Source organism: Anopheles arabiensis, chromosome 2 (assembly GCF_016920715.1).
Source record: "Anopheles arabiensis isolate DONGOLA chromosome 2, AaraD3, whole genome shotgun sequence".
Lineage (NCBI taxonomy): Eukaryota > Metazoa > Arthropoda > Insecta > Diptera > Culicidae > Anopheles > Anopheles arabiensis.
The window spans coordinates 83,381,478-83,408,173 of NC_053517.1; the positions used below are offsets into that span (position 1 = coordinate 83,381,478).

Here is a 26,696-nt window from a genome sequence, read left to right on the forward strand (position 1 = left end):
ATTCGAGATGCATTTGTATGCGTTGAAGCTTTTATGTCCCCCCTTCTTTGGCAAACATAAACCCTCGTTTAAGTCAGGGTTTCTTACAAAACAGAGCTACACGATTGATCAAATAACGCTAATACGCTAAACATGAAAATTCTAGGTATTTTCTAAAATGTACCTTTTTCATTTAAAAATTAAAATAAGATATTTTTATTTTGTATTTTGTCAAATAACTTTAAGTAGTGAAACCAAATTTCCTTGAAAACAAAAATTCTAAGAGAAACGATTAATAATATAACATTAATCTCAAATGAAAATAATTTAAAAATAGTCATATACACTACTGTTTTAAAATAATACTAAGGATAGTATTTTTTACAAAAAAAAATTTTTTATTTATAATTTAAGATTAGAGATGGGTAGTTCTGATTAGAATTCAAGGATCTAATAAGACAATCAAACTGAATCAATGAATCGTGATCTCTAATTATAATGTTCAATAATTTCAATGAATCTCTCAAAATAAAATAAAACAAAAAAATACTCTAACGACTCGTAACTCTTCAAAGATTCATTTCGTGATTGAGGCCGCCCATCGCTAAAGATTTAAATGAACGATTATTTACGAAAGATCATGATGCATGATACTATGAAATAAGGGTATCCTGATTTAAAAGAATGTTACATATAACATTTGAATATAAGTTAGAAATTGGGGAGGTAACTTTAAGAAAACGAATTTGAAAGGCTGTCAAACAATGTGTCGAATATTTTGAAAAAAAAAAACAAAACTCTCTAAAAAGACATCTTCTAACAGCTTTCAAATAACGAGAGAATAAATTAGTTTTCTGATAAAAACGCTTGAACTTGTAACGGTATGATGTAACAACATAAAAGTAAATTCGAGCAGTTGAACACCCCTGTCCCTACGCGGCATCCCCAGAATGAAGCGCCACCGCCGTACACGAGCGACGCAAACAATACACAAACAAACCAACCCTCTAGAGCCAATGCTCGCATAGACACACACACACACACACACCTACCCCAACACCCCCTCTGGCGAACGACAGGCAAGTCAGTCAGTCGGTCATTGTGCGATTGTTTGCCCGTTAGTTTGCTTGTAAGCTGCCAGCTGATCGGACGCAACCGACGCGTAGTGCTGCGTGTGCGTTCGTGTACCTTTACGCTTCGGAAAGATCGCGGGCGCACGCTCCGCGTTTGCGTGCGCCCTTTTCCTTTGCGTACACGTATAACACGATAAAGTGCGTGTGTTTTGTTTCTTAGTTTGTTTGTGTCTCGCAGCACGACGGTGGAGCTGATGGATAATTGGTGGCCGTTTGTGCTGGCGGTAGGGCGGCTGGGCCGCGGTGTCATCGCATTCCTGCTGCACCATCTTCGCATGCGCTGGTTTCCGCCGCGTGACTGTCCCCTGGTCAGCGTGCGACAGGGTCAATTGCGTGGCATTACGAGCCGCCTGCCGAACGGCGCCCGGTACCATTACTTCAAGGGTGTACCGTACGCGGAGGCACCGGTCGGGCGGCTGCGCTTTAAGGCTCCGGTTGCGCTGGAACGGTTCCGCAAGCCGTTGCTCAATTGCTACGCCGAGCGGAGCGACTTCATACAGCTGGATTTCTTTTCCGGCTTTGTGTTTGGGTCGGAAAGTGGCCTGTACTTGAATGTGTACACACCGCAGCTACCCCAGGCCGGGGTGGAAGATGGCCCGATCGGGCGGGAAAGTCTGCCGGTGATGGTGTTTCTGCACGGTGGCGGTTTTGCGTGCGGCAGTGGCAGCAGTCTGTTCTACAGCCCCGAGTACTTCCTGGAACGGGGTGTGCTGGTCGTTACGGTGAACTATCGGCTTGGTCCGTTCGGGTTCCTGTACCTCCCAGAGGCTGACGTTGAGGGAAACGCGGGCCTAAAAGATCAGGTAGGTCGGGCTGCCAGGGTTGGCCAATGCTGGCTGTGCTAGTACACGATTCGTAACTTTCTTTTTCATCTCGTCTCGTCGCAACAGCTGATGGCGCTCCGGTGGGTCCATGAAAACATTGGCAGCTTCGGCGGCGATCCCCACAACGTGACGCTGTTCGGTGAAAGTGCCGGCAGCTTCTCTACATATCTGCACATGCTCTCGCCAAATTCAAGGTATGCCTAGTCGACTGGAACGGCCAGTTTTTACGATCGCAATTTATTCAAGTAACCATTTCATCACTGATGAAACTCTTTGTGGCTCTCTCTCTCTCTCTTTGTGTTTTATTTCTCTCCTGCTCAGGAAATATTTTCATCGTGTAATCTGCCAGAGTGGCGTCGTCTGCTCGAGCTCGTTCATGCAGGCCAACCCGCTCGAGATGGCCTTCAATCTGGCCCGCCACTTCGGATACTGTGGGACGAGCCAACAGGGTGCGCTAGGTAGGTTGCTCGGTTGAACGGTTGATGACGCTCAGAGAAGAGATTGGTTTCTGTTGGCGAAGCACAACACAAAACAGAGTTCATGATAACAAGAGAGCAGATTGAGCTGTTTTCGGACATAGACGAAATTGTTTGTGCGTCAATTGGATTTACTGCATCAAAACAACAAGTACAGCAAGAACATGCCCAACGAGATAACGAGTTCCTGTTGCTGAGCTCGTGATATTTATGCTTTAAGAAGATTCTAAGTGCAATCTCCTTTCTCGGCACCAATTTCACAGAAACACTGCAACAGGTTCCAGCGAAACACTTGGCCCAGCAGCAACGTAAAGCCCTTGGTCAGCATGCAGAGAAGCAGTCCGATCTTGTCTTCATCTTTCTCCCCGTAGTGGAGCAACATCTCACCGAACACTCCATCATAACAAAACCCCCCGAAGAGTTGCTCAAATCGTACGACACACTCCGTACGCCCCTGCTCGAAGGCTGCAACGATGCGGAAGGCATACTCGGTCTGTACATCCTACGACGCAAGACACGCGGCGAGGACATACGCCATCTCCCGGGTCGACTAGCCTCCAAGCTGTTCCGTCACCTGGACACTACGGAGCTTGCCGAAGTAACAGACAAGATACGGAAGTTCTATTTCGCCAACGAACCTCCATCCGCATGGTCCACCGATCAGATCAAGCACCTGCTGACGGACGTGATCTTCATGATGGACTCCGCGATCAATGCCGAATGGCTTGCCAAGTATCAGCCGAACCTGCGGCACTATCACTACCGCTTCACGTACGACGGTCGGTACAGTTTGCTGAAGCGCCTGTTCTTGAGTGCGTCCGTGTCCGGGGCCTGCCATGGGGATGACTTGATGTACATGTTCAAGTGAGTAGAACAGATCTAATTGCTGTAAAGAGAGCATCAACTTCATGATTATTGTGTGCCTTATTTCTACTTTCTAGACCAAAGTTCTTGCCTACCTTTGCACCTGCCAGTGATGAGTGTCGCGTGCGGGATAACTTTGTTGCCCTGTGGACCAGCTTTGCCAGACATGGGGATCCTTCAGCTGGTTCGCGTGAAGTCGTCGCTGTACCGTGGCGTCCGGTGGGAAAGATTTCTCGCGAAGGTTCGTCTGACTTTCGGCTAGACTGTCTGGAGATCAATGTACAGCCGGCTATGGTGAGTGACCCGTGCCGGGAGCGTGCTTACTTCTGGAGAGATCTGCTCGAAGCACACCGAAAGGGTCATCTATGAAAGCTCAGTGTGTTCCAGTGTGTGATAACCGTATTATGCGTTTAGTGTGTAAGTGGTTTCAAAGGCAACTCATAGGTAGTAGTGCTCCGAGTTTAAGAATCTGAGTGCATGACGCGAAAGCCAAGCTTTCACAAGAGTTGTTTATTCCCAAAAAAACAATGCTCCAACTGCCTTGGAGGTTTTGGTGCCTCAAAATATATCAATTTTATTGCTTTGGGTTACCATTCGTTCCCTGTTTTCTGTCTTCCTTATTCCTTAATCAAAATATATCCCATCGTCGCTACCTCCATACACTATCTTCTAAGTAAAACCTACTAGTCGTTAAAATCTAGCCCAAGCGCCCTCATTGCTCTTCGATGATCCTGTTCGTTGAAGTGTGTATTGTTTGTACTGCTGCACTACACTAAAGGCCTACATGTCATGCTTACTGCTGCCCTGCCACAACCTCACTTTCCCTGCAGGCGCTTAATTCGGTAAAGGATGAACGACAACGCCGTCTCGTTGGCAAACCGCCCAAGCATACTGTAGCAACTGTTGAGCATCTGTGCCGTCACGCGAACGTTCGTTTGATCCCGGGCAGGCAGCAGCTTCAGCTTGGTATCACCCCTATACGCAGCCCACTCGCTTTCATCGTCAACCGTCGTCACTACCAGCTCCTGGTTGTGCTTCAGTCCCATCAGCTCGCGCATCTGTCGCTCGGCTGATGGTTTCCGTTCTTCCTCGCCCGCGAGCTGCGTATACGTTCCATTCGTTCCATCCAAACCGACCGTCTCAATATAGTTCTCATTGATCTCATCCGTCAGCTCCTTGATCGTGTAGATGCGCAGCTTTTCACTAAATATGGCACGGTACATTGCCTCCACCTGCCGGTAACCATCCCTCGGTGTCATCTGCTCCAACACTGCGTCTAGCTCTGCCTGCGTTAGCAGCGCCCGGCAGATGTACTCCTTGCCCATGTCCGCACCGTACTGGTAGCCCGGAATGCCAACGAGCCGGCGCGTCAGAAACATGACGCTTTCGTACGAAACGAACGGCATGTACGGGGCGAACGCGTCCACGATCGCACCCATCATGTGGCGCAGGAGCTGCGTTTCGAGCTGCAGCGACGGCACAAACACGTACCGTATCACCACGTGGCAGATCATCTCGACTACTTCCAGCCGGAACAGGCACATGTTGTACTCGTCCCGCACGCCCAGCATGAAACCGATCACCGCCCAGAAGTGGATGAACGCTTCGCGATCTTCGCGATTGTCGTACCGAATGCCGAGCAGATGCGGCCGCACCAGCGGGAAACCCATGAAACCGAACGTCGTGAGTGCCATTTCCGGTTGGCTGATGAAACCAAGGTTACGCTTTTTGGCGCTGTTCGAAGCGCTCAGATGCATGCGGCGTACCTGCGACAGTGACTTCCATGATCTGTATAGGGTGAGAAGAGTGAAAGCGTTAGCAAGCGTTACGCTCAAATGAGTTTGCTTCTTGATGCTTACTTTGATCCCGGCACCAGCTCACACTCGTACCAATCGCTCATGTGAATGAAGGTCGACACGTAACGCTTGCGGGCAGTTTCCGTCGTGCTCGACTTGCCCGTATGCTCCAGAATGCGCAACCCCTTCGGATCGGCCAGCAGTACCAGCAGGCTGCAGAAGTTGGCCTGCAGTATGCCGAACCGATTGTCGGTGTAGAACTTCTGGCCGCGCTTAAACTTTGCCTCGTCGAACCAAGGGGGTAGGTGTGTATCCAGCTCCGCGCCCGTGCCGACGTCACACGGTACGTTGATCGCCGTCATGAGATGGGCAAAGTACTGCTTTGCCTCTGGTGGGTGAGAGTGAAATAATGGAGAATGACAATGTAAGCGGTTAGTAAGAGCAATCGCACAAAGAGCTGTGGATAGGAGAGTTCTATAATTGACTCAAGTGTCGCAAAGACATCACGTCTGTTCAGTTCTTTGTTCATTAGGAAGATCACTCTGTCTTGTGCTGGACGGATGGATAAAGACAATGGGAACATCTTTGCATGATGTAATTAGACTCGCTGCAAAGTTCTATAAGAAAAAGTGTATCACAAGACGACGCCTGACAAATGCTAGCAGAAAAGGAATTGATTAAAGGTAATGTTAATAGAAGGCCTATTTGATGGACTTATTTTTCGTGATTTTTTACGGGCCGCGAGAGCTTACTGCATGACACGCTGACAGAACTTGTAAGACACAGATGATCTCGCGACGTTCCTGCATTCGATTTCTCCTCTGAAGATCGTGTATTCGAATAACGTCTGGACTTCACTCTAATCATTCTGCATTGAGTGCAACATGAAAGTATCTGCCTGTGATCTTGGAATACACGCCATAGACCATTTTTAATGCTGTAACGTGGAGTACGAGGTTTCAAGATCTCTTTCATTCGATGTAATCAAAACACTGGGAAGATCTGCTAGCATCCCCATGCAAGATATAATACTTGGAGCAGATTAAAGCCTTCCAAAAATCTTTTTGTAATTTTTGTAGAGCTAACGGATTAACTGTACTACTTTCCTTGAACAAAATTCTTAAGACTCTTATTAGACATTGATGCGTCGTTGGTGTTAACATGCGCTTTGGCGTCATCCATCAATTACGTAACGCAAACATTTGAATTGTTTGACCCCCTCCTCGCAGTATAACAAACAGTATCGTTGAAAGAAACTATCCCTTATGAAATAAGTAACTTATTGATTCCTCCCCCCGCTCACCCCTCCAAAAGCTTATTTTATTGATCAATAAGATGTTTTCGTGATTTTTTTTACTTAATTGGGGTACATTAACAATTTTTTAAGTGAAACAAGATAAGATTATACTATATTTTACATAAAGAAAAGTTGTGCCATATAACAAAAAAATTCAAACAAATTCTCGATACTCGGATCCTCAGCTCCATTTGCCCCCCATGTTTTTTTTTATTACCATCATAAGAGACAGATTTCACCCAGTCTACTTCCTGGTCCTCCATAATTATGTCCATCCTTCCAGAATTGTTTATTTAATTTTGCATTCCGTAACAAAAGTTTAACCCCCCCTCTCCCCAATGTAACAAATCGCAACGTTTGACGGCACTCACCCCCCTCCCCCCCTCTCCAACACACTCTTACAGGGGTTTCAAGGGGTTCTCACAGTTGTGGGATACTTTCTCGATTCTTTCTTATAGGAAGTGAACTTGATATGTTGGGAATTGGACTCTATGGCACCCTTATTGAACAGGCTTCTTGGAAATTCCAATTGGATTTGTCCAACAAGGATGCTATAGAGTCCAATTCCTGTTACATTGAGCTCATTTCACTTTAGAAAGAGTCAATAAAGCGTCCGACAGCTATGATAACTCCTGGAAAACCCTGTATCAGCGTAACGTAATTGATGGATGATGCCTTTTACATTGATGACGAATATCCTTCAAATGTTAATAGAATGAGAATTAATCGTAGTAATCCTTGGCTTTATCTCATAGTAGAGCGGCCCCTTGTCGACGTATCACATCTTGCCCTCGGTTGGTCGGGCAAAAGGGCCATGTTTTCCATTCCAACTTTACTTTTCTACTGGATTGGCTATGAGTGACGTGATTCTAACCCTTGCTACGCTCTATTTGCTCATTTGGCTAAGACCATAGACTCCATGCACTGATATTGTGACCCACTTTGCATCATTGTTTAGACATCTCGTGATTTATTGCATACTTATTTTGCAACGCAGATGTGTCTATTGCACCCTGCATAAACACAATATTAAACAGTGGTTATAAAATTCAAGTTACTTATTATTAATATGATGTTGAAAAATACGATACAACGATTCAAAAATGGTTAAGGAACCTGACAAGTCCAAATTGCCCAACGCTCCCATATTCCTACTCATCAAGAATGTTCTGTCTCCATTCATACGAATTTGGATCCCAAAAGAAGGTAAAAGCGAAAAGTAAAATCAACATTGAAGCTACCCAAACGATCGACTAACAGCAGATATATGTCGGAGATCACATATCAAGCACGTTTTAAACCTAGAGCTTAGCTTTCCATGTTTGATTTTGTAAAAAATCATCAAAACAAATCTTTGCCCAGCTGGAAAGTCATTGCGCCGGCTGACCTCTACCAAGCGTCATTTCCTCACGAGCCTCGTGCGGCTAAACGATCCTACCCACCGCACAAAGGGTTGAAGTTTCGCATTCTCATCCCACTCTACAATTAACTTCCATTCAGCTTCGCTACACACCTCAACCGGAGCAGGGTTTGAAAAGTTTGCCAGAATTCCTCTTTCACGTGCCGGGAGAACAGTCCCCACTTGAAACTGGTTGCTTCAAAAAACTCATTAGAACAACCCCAGGCAAAGATACAAATACTGTTCGTCATGCTCACTTTTAAATTGTTGTTATTTTTCGCCCCCTTTTTCTGGACGCGGGTTTCGCGTCGTGGAGCACTTCAAACATTCTCAAACAGTGAGACACTGCGAAGTGATCTTTCCGCAATGGGCAATGAGGCAGAAATAGCCACAATCGGCAAGATCGTTACTCCCTGTTGCGTAAATGTCTAGCTGTCTTTGCGAGCATTATTGAGGATCATTTATTGTACATGAACTCTCGCGAACCCTTCAATACACCGCGAATAATCGTGAAGGGCGGGAGGGCGTTTGAAAGCGTGATCGAAGCCTTACATAAGATGGGATGAGTGCTGGAGAACTGCTGCTGCTCTCGCTCTAGACCGTTCGTTGGCGTCCGTTGGATGTGATTTTGGAATGACGGGAAGGGAAGCTTAGAAGATGGGTGTGATAGGTAAACCTAACATCCACACAACCGTCCCATGTTTACGTGCCCAATCTTATCGCCGATGTTCATTATCAAGATAGTAGGTTTCGCTTTTCTATACTGATTAAACTATCACAGCTGATTGTCCGAGCCGCTCCGTTCAGAGTCTGTTGTGGCAGTGAAGTAAAGTTCCACCTCATGCGGTTTCAAACCCTCTGACGTATTTGTGAGACTGTATAAAACAAATATTTGCGTCGGGTTTCTCTTCGCTTGTGAAAAACAGTTTACTTTTAAGCCGTCTCAATTAAATATGTATCAAGCTTGGCGAACCAAAGCGGCATGCAACAGGCACAAAAACTATAGCCACCCGTTACGGATCGCTTACGGGCTCATTTAAATGTAATTAGTATCGTTTTTTTAACTGTTACTGCAAACACACACACACACTCTAGAACTCGTCTGATCCAGAATGATGAACAAAGCAGAGCTCTCCATTTTCGATCCACTATTTAGCGGCTGATCAGTGTGTTTTAGCGGGCACACGTTGCATGCCTCGCTTAATTGCGCTTTTCGCAGGCTGCACCGGATCGCTTGGAGCAACTGATCACACTTTCCCACACCACCCCTTTTTTCCCACAGGCACGGGGCGCTAATTGTTTGCCGCTAGACCGGCAGTGCCCGCGCGGGGTTTGACACTTCTAACGCGCATTCTGTTCGCGTATCGCGTGAAGCGTTTGTGAACAGTTAGTTTTTGCGGCTGCGCAGAACTTGCTGCAACATTTCGAGCAGTTTTTTGACAACTGTGATTGTACGGTAACCGAGGGTGATGGGAGTGTGTGTGTGTGTGTGTGTGGGAGAAAGGTAAAAATAAAGCTCCCCTCCTGTATCCCTCACTCCCTCGGGGAAGTTATCAAATCCTTTGTTGTGCTCTTCGCCTCTTTCCGACAGCCGATTGATTTTCACTTTCACTGGAATGGGGCCTCTGGAACACTCACCTGTCTCCTCCTCCGTTAGCTCCATCACTGGTGGGACCGTCATGGTGTTTTTTTCTTTGCCGCAACTGACCCCTTTGTTACACTTTATACAATCAGAAAATTTCACAACTACTTGAAACAGATTCTAATCTAAACACACACGCACACCCAATTGGGCACAAAAATGCACACACGTTTGCCAAAAACACGTTCAAAACACAGCCCTCGGGGAGCAGAACAGAAAAATGTAGTAAAAGATGCAACAAAAAACGACAAAATTCTCCGCTTTGTGTGCGCACGGGCAGCGCGCTACCCCAGTCTGTTGTCGTCGGCGGACCGAACACGTTTGAAGGAAAGGGCCGGCGCGCGCGAAACCGAACCGTCTATGCGAGAACCCGACCTAGAACGCACACACTGCGAGCACGACGAGCACGGACATCACTGCTGCTGCTGCGTCCCACGGTGGGAGGGAATGAGTGATGATTGTGAGTAAATAAACGCGTGCTGCGAGCGATCTGAGGGGGGTTTGTGGAAGTTATCAGCTTCAAACTGGGTCGAGAAAACAAAAACGAGGAAGCAGCGAAGGCAATTGCCTTTTCCCGTGCTCGTGCCTCAAAGGACAACCGCTTTCGGGATAGAACGGACGAGCAGGAAATGCAACTTGCATTCCTTCACTGCCAGCAGCCGTTCCCGTTGAGCCTTGAGTGCTTGCTGTGAATTGTGAAAGGACAATATGGCATACTGCGACGATCGGCAAGAACGTTCCCCGTGCGTGTGCACGATTTTTAATTTTGAACAGTTCTGTACAGTTGCGGTGCAAACCTGTGACGCAAAGGGGCACACAGCAAACTTAAACACTGCAACTTTTGTGCATACATTGTTTTATTGCTGTTTGCACTCGCTTAATTGCCTGATTTTTTTGTGGTGGAGAGTTACGGCGAAATAAAAAACATCTCCCATCGACGACTTGGAGATTGTTGTGGAGAGTGGGATCTTTAAGCGGAAAGATTCTAATAGATTCCCGCTGGCGCCTGGTGCAGTGGAAGCTTTGAGTGGAAGCTTGCGTAATAAAGCTGTATAATAGTAATGGTTGGAATAATTTGCAATACATTATTTCTCACCCCGTTGACTTGTGGGATGGAATATTTATACATTTTTACAAAAAAATGGCGCTCATCGGTGCATCGCAAAGATGCCTCTTATCCAAGGCGAGTAAGCTGGTTAGGTTACAAATAATTTCCGAAATAGCTACCGGCCTCTATTTCACACTTCAACCAGCACACCAAACCACATACTGATAATGTGATGCCTGATAAACAAGGCAGCAAATTTTATGCTCCAATCTACCACCACCACCACCACCACCACGATCCACACTGTTTGTTTTGATAGCCATTTGCCCGTTGAACACTCACAAAACCCGCGTGTGAAATGGTGAAAACGTGTGCAACGAGCCGTGGTGCAGTTTTGCCGCCGCTCGCCGACGCAGAAAGGTGAACAGGAACCTACCGGCCGTAAAGGTAAGCCTGACAGTCGAGTCGAGTTCAAGTTCATTGTGATCGTTGGCGGGATGGGTTAGAGTCTGTTCTCATCTCACGCTTCCTAACGATCACTGGTTGCCCATGGCAAAGCGGCAAAGCTTTTTCTAACCGTTTGCTGCCAGCTGCACTTCTGACACATTGCGATAAAACCGGTTCCAGGAGTGCAAACTGCAAACGCGCGGACTGGCTTACTGCGCAAGCGAGTGAGCTCATTCTAAGGGTTCTGCAGTGTTGTAGAAGTTCTAGTTTTAGAAGCTAAGCTGGCTGGCGGCAGTCTAATTGCGCCTGTGTCAATGACTCGCGGTAGAGGAAGGTCCGTCAGATTGATAGTGTTCGTGGCACTGGGGAGGCAACGTGATGCACTTCCTCGTTCCCAGTGGGTACACTTTGGCAGCAGCAGGGCTATCATTACGCGCCCGGCAGTTCCGTTCTCCGTGTGGCTATCGCTGTACAAGCATGACAGTATTGATATGACTCAGATTGGGCTCAATTGAATTAACTTGAAATGATGATTAATTTGATTTTTTTTTTCAATCTAAGCTGTTGTGCCACTCTGCTCTGTTCTGTACCGTTCTAGTGCAATAAATGCAATAAGTCACACAGTACGATATAATACATCTTTAAACATATCATTATTTTATGTTTAAAAAATACTTCAGTTTTTAATAAATTCAAATAAAAAGATTGATTCTGAGACATAATGGCATTTAATCAATGTATGTTATGATCAATAAATGATACATAAAGAAAAACGAAAAAAGAACATTCCAAATTCGGTTGCATGCAGGCCTGTGTCGTGCACAACTTGTTGTATGCTGCATCTTGCAAACAAACTTGCATCCTGTTTACTCACCATGGGTCAAGTGTTGCACTGTCAATGGACCAACAATAATTTATTCTAAATTAATCGTTTGAAATTTAACTGGACATGATTAAACAATTCTATGATTAGGAAAAGTTTAACAAAATATTGCTAGCAGAGTTTAAAAAAGTTAGGAGACTTATGTAAAGTAAATTTCATAATATGCTAGCAACTTAAATCAAAATGAACTATTTTTCGGATTGTCGGAGACTTTTTATAAACATTACAGATTGCTCATATTAATGCGAAATCATACTGGAAAATAAAATAATAAAATAAATAACTAATATGAACTGTGACTGCATATGATACATTTTTCCCTAAAAGGGGGTTTTAGTCTGCACATTAATTATATCATGTTCAATCGAAATAAAAATCCTTGTTTTAATGAATATAGTTTAAATATGGGTTTGTCTAGCAAACGAAACCAAGCTGGACTCTACCAGATGGGTCCATTTCATATCCCACATAGAATTCTTTATCAATCTTTTCCTAGAAGAGGCGATGGAAATTGAAATAGTTTACTACTGGTGTAATGATAAAATTAATTACCCTTCACCTTGACACGTTCCACGTAAGTTTGTTTAATAGTTTGCTTTAGTTTTTTTACTGTAACATTTGTTTGATAGTTTTCCCGCTCTTCAACGTTTCCCTGGAAAGCTCTGAACAATAAATCACTTTAGCGATTGCAGCCCACAATATTTTAAGAGCGTCTAAACAAGCTTTTTTTACTGTGGTATCACATCCTACGCAATGTTGCCGGGCTTATGGGACCTATTTTTATCACCTTACTTGCAGCCTTGCCACCGCCTCTGCCATAAGCTCACCAAGCTCACTGAGCTCAATATTAACTTATAGTGGTCAAAGCCCATAGCAGATAAGTCCGGTATCGTGATGTACTAGTCATCGTTTGGTATGGCATGCCCTTCATGGATTCAAGTCTCGTACAGTGAAGAGTCATTAATAACCAAGCCTGTAGGAGGTCAGATCTAGAGCTAGAAATGTTTTAGTAGAAGAACATCTACGGTTGTAGCACCAATTAATGAGAAAAGGTCAAATTTTACATTTCTCAAGTGTTTAGGAAGAAATACTTGTAATATTGAACTCGACAATGAAAGGCAACATTTTAATACAACCATGATACAATTGCTGTTGTGTGAATTCAGTTCCTCGATTGCACAACTTCCTGCAAAGTATCTTTCATCAAGCGTTCAGCAAATAATGAACCGTCCATCCTTCCTCCTCATTTTTAACAGGATAAGTAGGCAAAAAGTTTGTTTTTCATTTCCAGAATGTTTCATTATGCACCATGAATAGCCAATCCCACCACCCGAATACCACCCATGAATGAAGAGCGACAACCAGCAACGGGAAAACATTTCTGTTGTTGAGCCCGGCTCACAACTGTTGCACACAGTTTGCCTATCGTGGCTAGCAGTCGTGCCTTCGGTAGCGCGCCAAAGGTCCGCTACCCACACGGACACGACCTAGCCCACGTGAACCAGCGACCGGGGTGGATAAGTCGGGGAAAAATACTACGCTCATTCATAATACACACACACACACACGCAGCATGGTCAACGCATGAATGCCGTTATTGAGAAAGCTGCATTTCCCATTTTCTTCTCAATGCAATGTTCCCTCTCTGCCTGTCACTGACACTCTTGCTCTTTCTGGCTGTCATAAATTGTAAACACGAATGCAACCAAACCCCTATTTTCACTCTCGGTTTCGCTCGCATCCTTTCGCTAAGGATCGGTACATCTCTAGGCACCATGGAAACGCGATGCACCGAACACGAGCAGCCGCTTGAACTCATTCAAATCCTCCCACTCACCAGCGGGTGAGAGGAAGACTAAAGAAGAATGGAAAACTATTCAATAATTTCCATTTAAAAAAAAAGCATCACGAAACTTCTGCAGGAACAGGATAGCCCTCGCTCAACTCAACACTGCCCCCCCGTCCGTCATGCTCTGGAGCACGAAAACACGAACCGATATGGTTGCTTTGATGGGCGCCTGAGCAACCGCGGTGTGCGGCAAACAGTGCTACACAGTACGAGCGAGATTTCGGGGCACGCGGGCCGCCATACATTTATCCATCGGGTATCCCACTATCATCAGTTGATAGTGTGCTGTCGAGAAAGCATCAACGGCCTCGCTCTCTCGCTCGGATACGTGTGCGCGCGCGTGTACTGTGCGCTTTACTGGCTTGTCTCGCCGTGTGTGTCGCCGTCGCAATATTCAAACCCGTCTTTCTTTCGGGGGCAGCGACAAACGGTTACGCCTCGGAACAGAACTCGTCTAGACCTCGTTTTAGAGTGTCCGGTAGCAATCAAGGTACAAAAAGGGCGCCGGAAACACATCGAGCCGGGGTGGCGAGAAGGGTCGTTAAAATCAAAGAGTACGTGTGTGTGTGTGTGTGTGTGTGTGTGTGTGTGTGTGTGGTGTGATAGTTAAAATTCACTTTTCGACCTGCGGGGTACACCGGTACGGGTTTGACAAACGGTAAAGCTAAAAAGTCCGAGGTCGTCGTCGTTGTCGGTCGAACGCCTCTGTAAAGACAACGAAACAACGTAACTATCGAATCGTCACTCTGTGTACCCGGCGGTTTGCTTCACATTAGCGTACCAGGAGCCGCATCCAAATCAAGGTACCGAAAGTAAGTGAACCGCCGCCACCGCCGCCATTTGTATTCTCCTTCTGGTGCCGCCGGCTCTGAGCAAATCGCTCAACAAAAGCTCAAAGCTTCTGAAACGTTCGCCCCGATCACACTCCGATCGAGTCCATCTGCGGTGGTGTGAAACATCTCTCCTGGCGGTACATCTTGTTCGGGTGTTTTTGTGTCCCCAGGCGCGCCGAACTGCATATAATTGCGTTGCCCGCCAGTGTGTCCACCGTTTCCTGTCGATCGTCATGTCTGTGTGTGTGCATTGCAGTGCGACACCTCGTTGTTCTGGTTGCACCGTCTCAGCGGAATGTTTTACAACTTGTTTACTATAAAAAGAGTGGTGTAACGCGCGCGTAAGGTGTGAAAGGTTAGGCGTGTCGATTACTTTTGTGCGGCAGCAGCGATAACGAAGAAGCAGCTGCAAGCGAAAGCTTCACCGGGCGATCGTGTAGGTGCGTGCGTGCGTGGCCGACCGAGCTATGCCGTAGTGATACCAATATAGTGTCAAACCCATTCGAAACCGATCGGGCTCCGGTGCGTACAAGTGCGTACATCTGCACTGATGATCTCGATACGCATCACGCATCGATCGCTGGTGTTGGTGTGGTTGGGTAAAATCTGTGTAAACGGCGCCATCTCGCCCCTACTTCGATGTGTGCGAGATTGTAAATTGATGCATAAATTGATTGGCCTGCACACGGGCCTGCCATTCCAACCGATGGACCGATCCCCATCCCCTGCGGGCCACGCTGTACTCGATCGATGTACAGCCGGGCCGTGATTCAGTTGTTTTGCCTCCGAGTTTTAAACCGATTTAGAAATAATAGCACCAATCCTTGTTTTTGTGTAATTTTCCACCATTTTCTTTCGCCTTGAACAGGGACCGATGGGATGGGAAGGGTGCATTGAAACAGTGGTAATCTTCCAACCGCGTTCTACCGGGGCGCGTGTGCGAGCCTGTGTGTGTGTGTGTATACATATGTTGTTGTAAAGTGTGTGCGTGTGTGTGTGTGTTTGCTGAATGTTTGTCGTCGTCACCCCGTGTCACCGCTGAAACCCCGTACAACGGAGCGTCCGCGCACCTAAGCTTTAACGAGAATCAAAACAGAACCGTCCCAAACTCCCAAATGAGCTTAGACGCGGGAGACGGTGACAGTAGTGGTTGGTAGTGGTAGTTGGCCTGTGCGTAATTAACATTCTTCCCACCGGTGTGCGCAGTTCGGCACATTCACTCCTCGTAGGCCCACTGTCGTCGTCGCTAGCAAGCGCCACCAAAACCACCGTTCCCTTCCCTAACAGAGAGAGAGAGAGTGTTAGTGGCGCGGGACCCGCGCGGGTTAATATAATCAAATCGAAATCGAAAACTCATCGTGTGTCACACCAGCCCACCCGCCACCAGTGGTAGTGCGCTGTGGCCGTTGTTTTTTTGTTTTTTTTTTTTGTTTTTTTTTTGTGTAGTTGTTTTCAATTTCTTCTATTTTGTGTTCGGCCCCCGGCCAGCGTAGTGTGACAGCAAACTCTGCCCGGGCATCAAAATCAAATCGCAAATTGAGTGTAACCTTTACGAAATTGGAATTCTAGATCGTGGACGCGGATGGGTTCTTGTATGTGTGTGTGTGTGTATGTGAGTGTGTGCGGTCCCCCGTGTGGATGGTGTAGTGCATCTTGATTGCCTGCGAACGGTGACGAAAAGCTTTTGCGCCAGGGAAGCAGAGCGATATACCTACCCTTTTGCTATATCCAACAACCCCCGGTCGAAGGTAAGACTTTTTCACACACCATTGTTAAATGCCAGATTTTTGTGTAGTATTAACATCCCTGTTCCGCTATAAACAGTATCTCGAGGTTTGTGTGTGTGTTTATTCCAATTTCCTTCGTGATCGATATCAAACACAGTTGTCAGATCTTTGCCAGATCTTGCCTTACATATGTTACAATGGGGTTTTCAATGTCATATGCGTGATGTAGATGGATTTAACGCATACTCTGAAACCATGTCCGATGTATCTAGCGATCTGATCTTTTTTTCATCTTAGTATTATTATTATTTTTGACTCATCAATATGGTAGGTTCCGCAGACGTGAACAGAATAGTGAGATTTTTTTTAGTATAACGCAGCCAAAAATAGTCAGTTTTGGGCATCGAGAGGATTGTCTGGTTCGAGAGGATCCAACGCTTTTATCAAATAGACCACCGGGTCACTCCGTTAAGATATATCTGGAGATCTACATATATCATTGGCTCAAGTAACGTGCTTGAGATCAGGCGCTAGAGACAACATCGAACTTATTATTCAGAACATCCTCAATCTAGAACATAAATGTTGTCCAATATGTTTCGCTATGATGATAGCGTATGACGATCAATTTAGGATCAGGTACTACAATCTGTTTTTTTTTTTTTTCAATGTTTCAGCTACCAACAAGTAATGAGGATATTGATAGGAAAATCCTGGATAATATAGACCCTTGAATATTGAAAACTCTATGTGGTAAAATAGGAATGGGATCCAGAACATTTATCTCTTGCTGTTTAGTAAGATCTTGTTGAGCAGGATAGAACTTTAAACCTTTTAGCGGCAGGATTGTCAGAGAATGCTGGATAAGCAAGGATATTAGAGAGAGTAAACAGGATATGGTAGAAGACTAATGACATCTCAAACATTCATCTCGTATAGCTTGTCGTTATAACTCCATTGTCCTTTCACACATACGGGGCCAAGTATCCTTCTGAGCATCTTCCTCTCGAACGCGGCAAAGAGAGTTTCGTCAGCTTTGGACAGTGTCCATGTCTCGGAGGCGTATGTGAGTACCGATACTATATAGGTGCTATATAGTCGCAGCTTCGTCCGTCGCGACAGATTCTTTGAGGTGAACTGATTTTTCAGGCTGTAGAAAGACCGGTTGGCAGCCAGCATCCTTGCGCGCAGCTCAGCTTTCATGCTATTGTCGTTGCTGACCTTTGATCCCAGATAGGTGAATTGTGGGACGACTTCAAAAGTGCGTTCACGTACAGAGCCGTCAAGCCTACGTTGGTTCTGATTATTTATTGGAAGGGCCGCTAATGTTGCCACCATCATTTTGGTCTTTGCATCGTAATCCAAGGTTCTCTGTCGCCTGCTCGATCCCTTGGTAGGCTTCTGCTACTTGGAAGAGCCACAGACCAATGATGTCTATATCATCAGCGTATGCCAAGATCTGGGTTGACTTATAGAAGATGGTTCCCGTAGTCTTCTCCCTGGAGTCATGGATGGCCCTCTCTAGCGCCAAGTTCAATAGGAGACCTTCGGTGGTAGCACCAGGCCCTGAGAGTTTTCCATCCACCTTTACCTAGCAATTGACGTTTGTTTTTTATTAGTTATTATTTTCCGCCTTCCAGTTAAGAGTAACATAATGTGTACGCTTCTCTGCAATTACAAGCGAAAAAAACATTGTTTTGTAGTCTTATCAATGCTCAAAAAGAATATATTCCAAAACATAGTTCATAGTTTCAATCAAATGTTGGTTTTATTGATAATATTTTGTCAACAAAGAATTCTGCTTGCTGCACTTTATTACATCAGGCATGGAATGGACGATAGTATGTTGATTTCAAAAATACAATTCACTGGGAAGATGAGGCCAGTTACATAAAACTGATCTGAATTAACTAAGCGTCTAATTGAAAACAGACGTCATATGACGTCACATACGTTTGCAAATAAATTCCAATAGAGTAAAATGTGTTGCCCAGATAGATAGTTGGTGTATGTAAAACACCTCCTCACAGTATCGTTGGATATCGTGCAAATTTCATTTTAAATACAGAATAGAACGATATGTGTTGCAAGTGGAGCATCTGTGCAACTGTTTTCAGGGAACGTGAATGAGCAAATAGGCAAAAGAGACGGAAGTTAAGCTTAAGTTTTCTACCACATGGAACTCGCGTCCGTTGTTTGCCATTTTTAGCCGGCAGAGATGGTAATGCATTAGTGATGCTGTTGCTCATTCCGCATGACTAGGGTTGCCTTCGGTTGCCCGGAACGGTGGCACACACAGACACCAGCTTGACGTGTGAGCAGCCAAGTCACTAAACGCGTTCGCTTGCCGAATGATTGACAAGCGTTTTGCTTTATTAATAAATTAGCTCCTCCCGCTGTCTGTACCTTCAACAACGAGCTACGCTGCTTTACTAAAGTTCTGTTCCTGTTGGTAGAGCAATTAGCCAATATCATTTAAAAAAAAACATAACACTGCCGTTCTGGACTTTTTAGACCTGTCACAACCAGCCCAACACACCGGAGAGTCCAGTCAGACCACTGGTGATCAAACGCGAAATTGTTGAAATGCAACAACACAAACCCTTGCTATCTCCGGCTCACAACGGCCACCCAGAAAAGAAACTCGCTTTTGGGGCACGGGGCAAATATAGTGCCTCCCTTCATCTTCTGCCACATTGCACAATAAATTATGCTCACACCTTTTGCTCCGTTGGTTGCTGCTGGAGCTGAGTTAATGAGCCGCGATTTTGCAATTCCAATCACAGGCCCTGTTGTGTTCCGGGAAATTCTAATTGCCATTACAAACATGCTGCGATGCGAAATTCCCCACTGGTCGCTTAATTTCAAGCGTGCCGGCAGTGGGAGAAAAGTGCAACATCGTTCTAGGCGCGCGTGGCGATTGCGGGAGATACCAAGAGGTACAACTCCCAAAAAGCACACCCCCCCCCTAAACTGGTGGTCAAAATTTTACATTCACAGCACAGCACAGTGCGCCGTGGAGCGGTTGCATCAATATTAATGGCTGGTACGCACCACAACTTCTTTTTTCTACGAGGCACTCCTAGAGGTGGGATGTTTATCGCTCCAGCATCGGCAAGGCTACCGGATGGCCTCAATGGCAGTGCGCTACTGCTGCTGTTGTTGCTGCAACGAGCTATTACGCCTCACTGACGATTGACCGACGACACAAACAAATCGTTTTTCCTTTCTAAACGTTCATCAACGCAGACGAAAGCACGAAACACTTCATTCTTTGGATCCTCATTCTGGTTTTGTTTGTTTGTTCGTTTGTTTTTCTATTTTATTTTTTTTTTTGCTGCTATCAAGCAAGGTCCTTTTCTGGATCCGATCCAGCAACAGCAGCACAATTGAAGCGTACCAATTAATGGAAGGAACAGCCCTGATAAACATTGCCAGCCGTATAGTGTATGCAAAAATGTCCAAGACGTAGTCCCATCGGACAATGTCATATGCATGTTTGGGTCGGAAAAAAAGATGGAATGTGTGTGGTAGAAAGTGAGCAAAACGGCACTTTTGTTCCGTTTGCCGCTTTGTAACTCTATAGTGCGTATCAATCGAACTGTGACCATGCGTCTGATTTGCCTCAAGAGGGTGAATGGGGTAGAGAAGGGTTGTGTGACATAAACCACAATGCTTTGCAGTGGGGATGTATGTGGAGCATAAACGTATGTGTGAAAGTGTTTTGCACAGAATTGTACCTTTTTTCCTTTTTATTCAAGAGTGTAAAGGGCATTTAAATGATAGACACTTTCTGTTGTCGGAGCAACTTAAATCGAAACATTTGATGCAGTTTTCACAGTACAGTCATCGTTCAAGTCAATCCACTGCCTGGTACCTTTAAATGAGCACACGAGTGAAACGAACTACGAAACGTAATCCGATTTTCATTGATAGGATTAAGCATGTTTCCTTCATTCATCGTCATGATGGTGATGATGATGCTGATGATACTGGCAATGCGGTTGAGCTACGTAATAACACGCACTCTGTGCATCCGTTGTTGCATCCACTCCAGCCCAACGAACCGGTGCAAATTGTATCGATGGAGGCGCCCGTTAGTTTGTACCCATTTTCGGTATAATGCGGTACAGATTGTAACAATGGGTGATAGTGCAGTGATGATTGTGCAAAATGTTATTAAAATTAATGTTACGAGTTGTGCTAGAAGACGTTGAGTTTCACGTACACCACTCACATGATCACGTGTCTTAGATGGTTCAATGAATCTGTATTTATTTAATTATAGTGTGCAACAAAAGATGTGGCGCTTTCAAAAGGTCGGAAAAAGTACAGAGCTACCGTTCCATTGTTTCACATGATAAAGCTAGATAAAGAATGGCTATGATTGAGAAAGATTAACCCTATTCCAGGCAACCGGCTATCCGGACTAGTCCTATCGATTTAGATTGCTTATTGCTCCTGTACTAGGAATCACAATCGCTTGTAACATGGTTTATGTATGTAAACCACAATATTCAATCCTTGAACATTATTGAAGTATTTTTTAAATTTATTTTCAGAGTAATTTATTTCAGTATGTATTCCATGCAACCAGGCCAGCGACTTTCGACGATTATAACTTTCGAATACTTTATCCTATTACGACGCAGTAATTTATTAATTAAAATTTAAATTAACGCTTCCCCAAGAAACATTTCCTATAGCATTTACACTTAAACATGTCTAAAGAATGCTTTACCGTGAGTGTACAAAGCCTTATAGTTTTAACGTGTATTTTGAAGAGGCTTAACAGCTTTGAAGTTGTTAAAACTTCAAGACGTTCTGAAGGCGATTATAAGACTGTCTGTTAAAACTATAATAGAAGCCACATAGTTTTTGAATGTATTTTGAAGATGCTTAACAGTCTTTAAGGTTGTTAAACCTTTAAAACGTTCTGAAGGTGATTATAAGACTGTCTTATCAGACTTATAAGATGCCTGGATTTAACCATAAAGTAAACGTATTCTTAAACATGAGTGTTTTAAGACTCGTTATTTGAGATTGGGACATCAAGATCAACTGATCTTATTAAATGCTTATTAAGTCTTGAATGAAGGGAACATGGAACAAACTATACAGGCGGTATCTGAGATACGCTATTAACGCAAATTGTGACGAAGCGGTTTTCAGCCATTATATATTTAAGTTTCTTTTCCTTTTGCTTGCAGTGGGTGGTTATTATTAAAATTCTAAACAATTTTTGTTTTTTTTTTAATCATGTTGCTATTAACTGATATTGTATTAAATCAATAAAATTTGTGCAAAGAACTGTCAAATTCAGAAACCCACGATCGTGTAAATTTGCATATACCAGGATCCGCGTATCTCGGACACTACCTGTACGTGGAGAGTCTTAAAACTTGTTAGTTTGTACAAGTGCTTGCTAAAGCTATGTGCAGTTTAAAACTATCTTAGCCACACATACAGCACTACAAATCGACTGAACTTGTAATCAGGAAGGTCCTCTTGATCTTAAGTCAATGGAATCCATTTCAATGCATAAGATTGTTGATTTGTGTATCCAAAATGTGTCAGCCATGTTGATGTGTAGATAAACCAATTCATAATTTACAAGACAAATAGAAAAATGGCCATGAAAAAGCTTTTTGTGCAAATTGAGGACGTTTCAATGAAAAATATATTTTTAAAATAATTTATTTTTTTAAACTAAAAAGTTGCTTATTATTGAGACCACTTGATATTTTTTAAATTATTATAATGTATTTCAACAGTGAAATTTTCTTGGCATTGATTTCTGGTCATACGCGAGCGATTTCAGCATCAGAAAAAATATTAGGACAATGAGCACAATGAGCTATTGCTAACAAATGTATAATTGCAAATAAAATTGCATACTTTTGGATATGAAATTCATTTTAACCGAAGTCTCCCTAACATTGTCGTATTTACAGAAAAAAACAACAAAATGATATAAAAAGATATTAAAAAATCATATTATATAAACGATTGCCGTCAAATCAAAAACACATAAAAACATGAAAATCTTCTATGTTTAGAACACGACACTACAATGCACAGTAGTTAACAGTAGCATTGACACCATTCCGGACAGAAAAGGAAAGCCCCACCGTGCAAAGTATATATGCCAACTACCAAACAGTAAATATAGCAGCGAAAGGCTCACGGCTGGTGAGCAATCTGGGACGAATTTGCCCATAACTGCCATTGAACAACAATTTGCCGGGCATCGCATTGAAGAGTGTGAAAGATGAAAACGGGGTCAGAACGTTTCCCATCCCCCTATGCTCCGACCATTGTCACCTTCTGCCGTTGTGCTTTTGCGTAACGCTTTTGCGATACAAAGATGCGACGATGGAGTCATCTGCTCCTTGCCAGTTCTTCCGATGTCACGTAGAACGGTGGAGGAATCGAAGAGGAAACAAATTAAAAACTATTTCAACCCATTTTATTGCCCGCTGTAATGGTGAAGAAAGTTTGCACGCTGCACAACGCTCAGGTAGCAGCAACAACAGGAGTGGCAGTGTGCAGTGTGTTCCTGGCAGAGTGTATATGCACACGAGTCACAAAGGGGTATGTTGATTTAAGCTATCGCGAAGGTGTATTTATGGTCGGTTTTTTGTTTGACACTTTGTCGACGTTTAGAGCTTCGTTGGTTGAGTTTTAAATTCAATTTAAATCTAGCTCCCATTCGGTAGTCCGGTATTTGAAACGGAGGACGAATAATCGAATGAATGGAATACATATCAAACAGAAACAAAACTGATATCTAACAAAGGCGAAAAACTGAACCGTTTACTGTTCAATATTTGTGTTTTCTTGGGGAAAATCCCTCTTTTTCTAAACCTACACAAGTTCGCTATTCGTATTTCTCTCCAGCAAAACAGCATTAACACATTTTTCGCAAGAAATAATTACTAAGGATTCTGCTCCGTTCCATTACTTTTCAACGCAACTCATACTCGGTGATCGGTTTCAACGTGCGGGCATGAAGCATAGCGAAGGCATGCTACAATAGCGCGCAATACACGCGCCGATGCGGTTTAAATTTCTCCTTGTCGGTTGTTATTGTTGTTGTTCCACAAACAAACACGACCCCGGGGGCAAAAATAACAATCTTTGCTCCCCACACAGCTTTGCTGCCCTTTGGCGTCCGTGCCGGTTCACTCAATCATCGTACGAAGCAGCGTAAATATCGAATAGGACCGGCTAAGTATCTGCAAGTGTGAAATAATAGTATGTAGGAGTGTTGGAGAAAGAAACGAACAAAAAAAAACAATCTTCAGAAAAACTATTTTGCTTTCGCGTAAGCCCTCGGGGAACACAAACCGCGATGAACGTTTCGTACGTCAGCGGAAACAGCCAGTACACGTCGATGACGAACGGCTTCTGGGAGCGCATGGTCGTGAAGCGAAGGTCCTTCTTCAGCCCGTCCGCCAGCACGATCCAGTTGCAGCTGATCGTTGCATCGCTGATGCCTGTTGACTGCAGTGCAGGATAGTCAAATCCGTGGCAAAAGATACTTTTTTGAATGGATTCTTTCTTCGTTTGTTTGTCACCCGCTACTTACCATATTGGTGACACGGTTGCCGAAGAAGCTCCACACAAAGACCTGATAGAAGCCGGCCAGCATGTACGCACCGAAGCGCACCATCTGCATCGGGTCGCCCTTGGCAAACATCAGCTCGAACGCGGTCAGACAGATGATGAGCATGCTGCACACAAACTGGGCCATAATGTTTGGTTCGTACAGGCGCTTTAAGCGATTGCAAAAGCTGCCAGTGAAAAGGAGAGGGCGCTTCGGGGTAGAAAAGAGTGCCAAACTCATACGGGCCTTACCAATACTTACGACAGCAACTGCTGGTGTGAAGCTATCGCACTGTACAGCTGGTCCCGTATCGACCGGTCTCCGTGGAGGGGGCCCTCGGGGGGCAGCTGAAGATCGGCCCCGATCAGCTCGAACTGTTTGCGCTGCATGCAGAACAGTAGCGCCATCTGGCTGAGCGCTTGCGCGCCGATACAATCGATCAGCACCATGCTGTACAGTACGTAGACGATCAGAAAGGCCTGACAGACGAACACACACCCGTAGCCAACCGTGGTGGCCGTGCTGAAGGGATAGATGGCACGCAGGATAAGCGTTTCGCCGTTGGAAAAGAGTGCCTAAAGAACATTGGGTTGAATAAAAAATGAGCCGCAGACCTGAGAGACAGCTCTTAAAGAACCTTGTACTAAAAAGCATAAATATCATTGGTTTTTTTTTTTCTCAGGACATGTCACAGCATCTTCAAAAATAGTGAATTCTTAACACAAAAATGTCATAAATCCTTACGTTCACCATCAGACAGCTGGCGAGCAGCGTGGCGAGCAGCTTGGATGCATCCTGCAACATCCGCTCTTGCAAGTTCTGGTGTCTCATGCGCCGCACAAACCATTCGCCCTGCAGCAAGTAGTGCTCGTGGTACGTCTGCATCTGCTCGACGCACTCCCACAGCTCGTCAATGTACAGCACGCTGTGCCACTTTTTCGCCAGCGTTAGCAGCAACCCCGCCAGGATGCACATGTCGTCCCCGAACAGCCCGATGTCGCCCAGCACGGTGGCCAAATCCCACACGATGGTGCCGAGCTGCAGCAGAAAGAAGAGCTCGAGCGCGTAGAATCCGGCCCGGCGGGCTAGCCGCGTCTTCGATGCGTCCTTGTAAATGCCGAGCGTTCTGGTGCCAGTGGGTGGGAGATTAGTAGAACCGATTATAACACCCCTCTCCCACACCGCTCCGTCTGTTCAAAAACCTTAGTTTGGTAAAGTTGTACTTGATGTACACCTCCTCGGCAAAGGTGTCGTCGCGTAGGATCCATCGGTAAAGGTATTCCATATTTGCACGCCTCACTAAACTCGCTCGCGCGAAGGATATGTTGTGTAGCACTGGCCAGGAATCGTTCTGGAAAGCCCCATCATATCCGTGCGTTTTTATCCTCGCTCGAATCCTTGCATTCTTGCACACACTCACACTCGGATTCACTTTATTAATTAAGCATTTCGCCAGGACGGCGGTACACGGTATTTATCGGTTCCGCGGTACCGTCAATCAACGGTGCAAAGATGGCGCACGTAGTTGCTGCTCAATTAGGCGCACAGATTTAAAGGCAGTACCGGTGGCGTAATAAATATATATCTTCTGCCGCGGAAGCAATTATACCCGTGCCCGGGGTTTGGATTTGACTTTGCACAGCCGTGTGGGAAATTTGCATCGCTGTAAAAATGGCGACACGCTACACGCGACTGTGCGTAATAAGCGTTTCGACATGTATGTGTCGCGCTTGTGACAATTATTAAACGAGCAATACACGATGGCAACGGATGTAACGTACGGGAAGTTTTGGGTGGAATTCTTTTGATTGCTGACGATGCCATACGTTGGAGTAGTGTTTTAACAATTTCAGTAAATTATATAGAGAGAGTACAAGGCACGCGGGACGCACGCCACGGAGGAATTTCAAAACATGCAGCAACATTGATTTTGCAACCTAATTGCACTTAAGCAGTGTTTAGAGGTAGCATGGAAGCATAGAAATGTGTAGTTTTTTTTTACTACATTTACTACGAAAATACTAGGAGAGTACTAGGAGAGTACTATTGGCAGCGTTTTGATGACAGCTGTTGCCACTTGTTTCTTACATGCTTGTCTCATTATTTTGCCTCCGAGAAAATAATCCTCCGGGTATGCGAAATCGAACCGACGTCTGATAGAACAAAGGTGGATCAACCCTTTCTCGCAGGAGCATAAATAAGAAGAAGAAGAAGAAGAAGAAGAAGAAGAAGAAGAAAAAGAAGAAGAAGAAGAAGAAGAAGAAGAAGAAGAAAAAGAAGAAGAAGAAGAAGAAGAAGAAGAAGAAGAAGAAGAAGAAGAAGAAGAAGAAGAAGAAGAAGAAGAAGAAGAAGAAGAAGAAGAAGAAGAAGAAGAAGAAGAAGAAGAAGAAGAAGAAGAAGAAGAAGAAGAAGAAGAAGATGTATCATTTTAAGGCTTTCCTTTTCTCTGTTTACAATTTCGCTCCAGCAAATACAACTTGTTCTATGTTTGGTAACTTCAAAACATATCAATTTTTAACGAAAAAGTGCGCTTTTGCAGGTACGGGTGGTCCCCGAAATACACGGTTAATGGGGACCGAAAACGGCCGCAAAATACCGCGTATCCCGAATTTCCACGTAAGTCGAATCTCGTGATTTCCAGCTAAAATATCACTAATTTTCGTGTAATTTTGCAAGTAGGGGGCGGTTTTAGTCACTTTATGAATTATTTGAAATGATTCTGACTGAATATAGCAGTTTTAAATCTTTTGAAATAGTTTTTAACATTCGATAAAAACGGAAATTAGTTGGCAATTTACAGCGGATGTGTCAAATCAGTACAATTTGCTCAAAGTATTGTCAAATTTAGAAAACCGCGTATCTCCGAATCCGCGAATAAGAGGTACCGTGT

The 26,696-nt window shown here is 44.6% G+C and overlaps 4 protein-coding genes across 17 annotated transcripts in view; 2 read left to right on the forward strand and 2 right to left on the reverse strand.

Moving 5' to 3' along the window:
* Window positions 1-868: 868 nt before the first annotated feature.
* Window positions 869-3,866, forward strand: LOC120908559 (esterase B1-like). The gene is made up of 5 exons (XM_040319708.1): window positions 869-1,915; window positions 2,003-2,130; window positions 2,258-2,394; window positions 2,676-3,276; window positions 3,354-3,866. The coding sequence occupies exons 1-5, from the start codon at window positions 1,307-1,309 to the stop codon at window positions 3,643-3,645; spliced, it is 1,767 nt and encodes a 588-aa protein (XP_040175642.1). The 5' UTR covers window positions 869-1,306; the 3' UTR covers window positions 3,646-3,866.
* Window positions 3,814-9,799, reverse strand: LOC120908560. Its single transcript, XM_040319709.1, has 3 exons — window positions 9,407-9,799; window positions 5,136-5,460; window positions 3,814-5,064 (listed from the first exon to the last, which is right to left on the reverse strand). The coding sequence occupies exons 1-3, from the start codon at window positions 9,447-9,449 to the stop codon at window positions 4,092-4,094; spliced, it is 1,341 nt and encodes a 446-aa protein (XP_040175643.1). The 5' UTR covers window positions 9,450-9,799; the 3' UTR covers window positions 3,814-4,091.
* Window positions 9,800-13,923: 4,124 nt separating this feature from the next.
* The window catches only part of LOC120896515 (tyrosine-protein kinase receptor torso), a 36,335-nt gene continuing 23,562 nt past the window's right edge, over window positions 13,924-26,696 (forward strand). The window contains exons 1-3 of one of the 14 annotated variants that reach the window (XM_040300744.1): window positions 13,924-14,127; window positions 15,339-15,374; window positions 15,959-16,218. The gene's annotated coding sequence lies outside the window, so the exon portion shown is untranslated. Of the gene's footprint in view, window positions 14,192-14,256; window positions 14,450-14,521; window positions 14,608-14,638; window positions 14,907-15,338; window positions 15,375-15,958; window positions 16,219-26,696 lie in introns of those variants that run through there. The other 13 variants (XM_040300772.1, XM_040300720.1, XM_040300698.1 and 10 more) reach the window with 13 other exon arrangements.
* On the reverse strand, window positions 22,523-25,091 carry LOC120894480 (odorant receptor Or2-like). The gene is made up of 6 exons (XM_040297083.1): window positions 25,009-25,091; window positions 24,551-24,932; window positions 24,068-24,381; window positions 23,789-23,993; window positions 23,548-23,703; window positions 22,523-23,435 (listed from the first exon to the last, which is right to left on the reverse strand). The coding sequence occupies exons 1-6, from the start codon at window positions 25,089-25,091 to the stop codon at window positions 23,382-23,384; spliced, it is 1,194 nt and encodes a 397-aa protein (XP_040153017.1). The 3' UTR covers window positions 22,523-23,381.

Excerpts from the sequence above, each read along its gene's own strand:
- LOC120908559 (XM_040319708.1), top strand. The coding sequence starts at position 1,307 with ATGGATAATTGGTGGCCGTTTGTGCTGGCGGTAGGGCGGCTGGGCCGC. Across the intron at positions 1,916-2,002 it reads ACGCGGGCCTAAAAGATCAG|CTGATGGCGCTCCGGTGGGT; the intron begins GTAGGTCGGGCT and ends TCGTCGCAACAG. Across the intron at positions 2,131-2,257 it reads ATGCTCTCGCCAAATTCAAG|GAAATATTTTCATCGTGTAA; the intron begins GTATGCCTAGTC and ends TCTCCTGCTCAG.
- LOC120908560 (XM_040319709.1), bottom strand. The coding sequence starts at position 9,449 with ATGACGGTCCCACCAGTGATGGAGCTAACGGAGGAGGAGACAG. Across the intron at positions 5,461-9,406 it reads GCTAACGGAGGAGGAGACAG|AGGCAAAGCAGTACTTTGCC; the intron begins GTGAGTGTTCCA and ends CTCACCCACCAG. Across the intron at positions 5,065-5,135 it reads GAGCTGGTGCCGGGATCAAA|ATCATGGAAGTCACTGTCGC; the intron begins GTAAGCATCAAG and ends CACCCTATACAG.
- LOC120894480 (XM_040297083.1), bottom strand. The coding sequence starts at position 25,091 with ATGGAATACCTTTACCGATGGATCCTACGCGACGACACCTTTGCCGAG. Across the intron at positions 24,382-24,550 it reads CCAGCTGTCTGATGGTGAAC|GCACTCTTTTCCAACGGCGA; the intron begins GTAAGGATTTAT and ends AATGTTCTTTAG. Across the intron at positions 23,436-23,547 it reads CGTACGAAACGTTCATCGCG|ATACTTAGCCGGTCCTATTC; the intron begins GTTTGTGTTCCC and ends TCACACTTGCAG.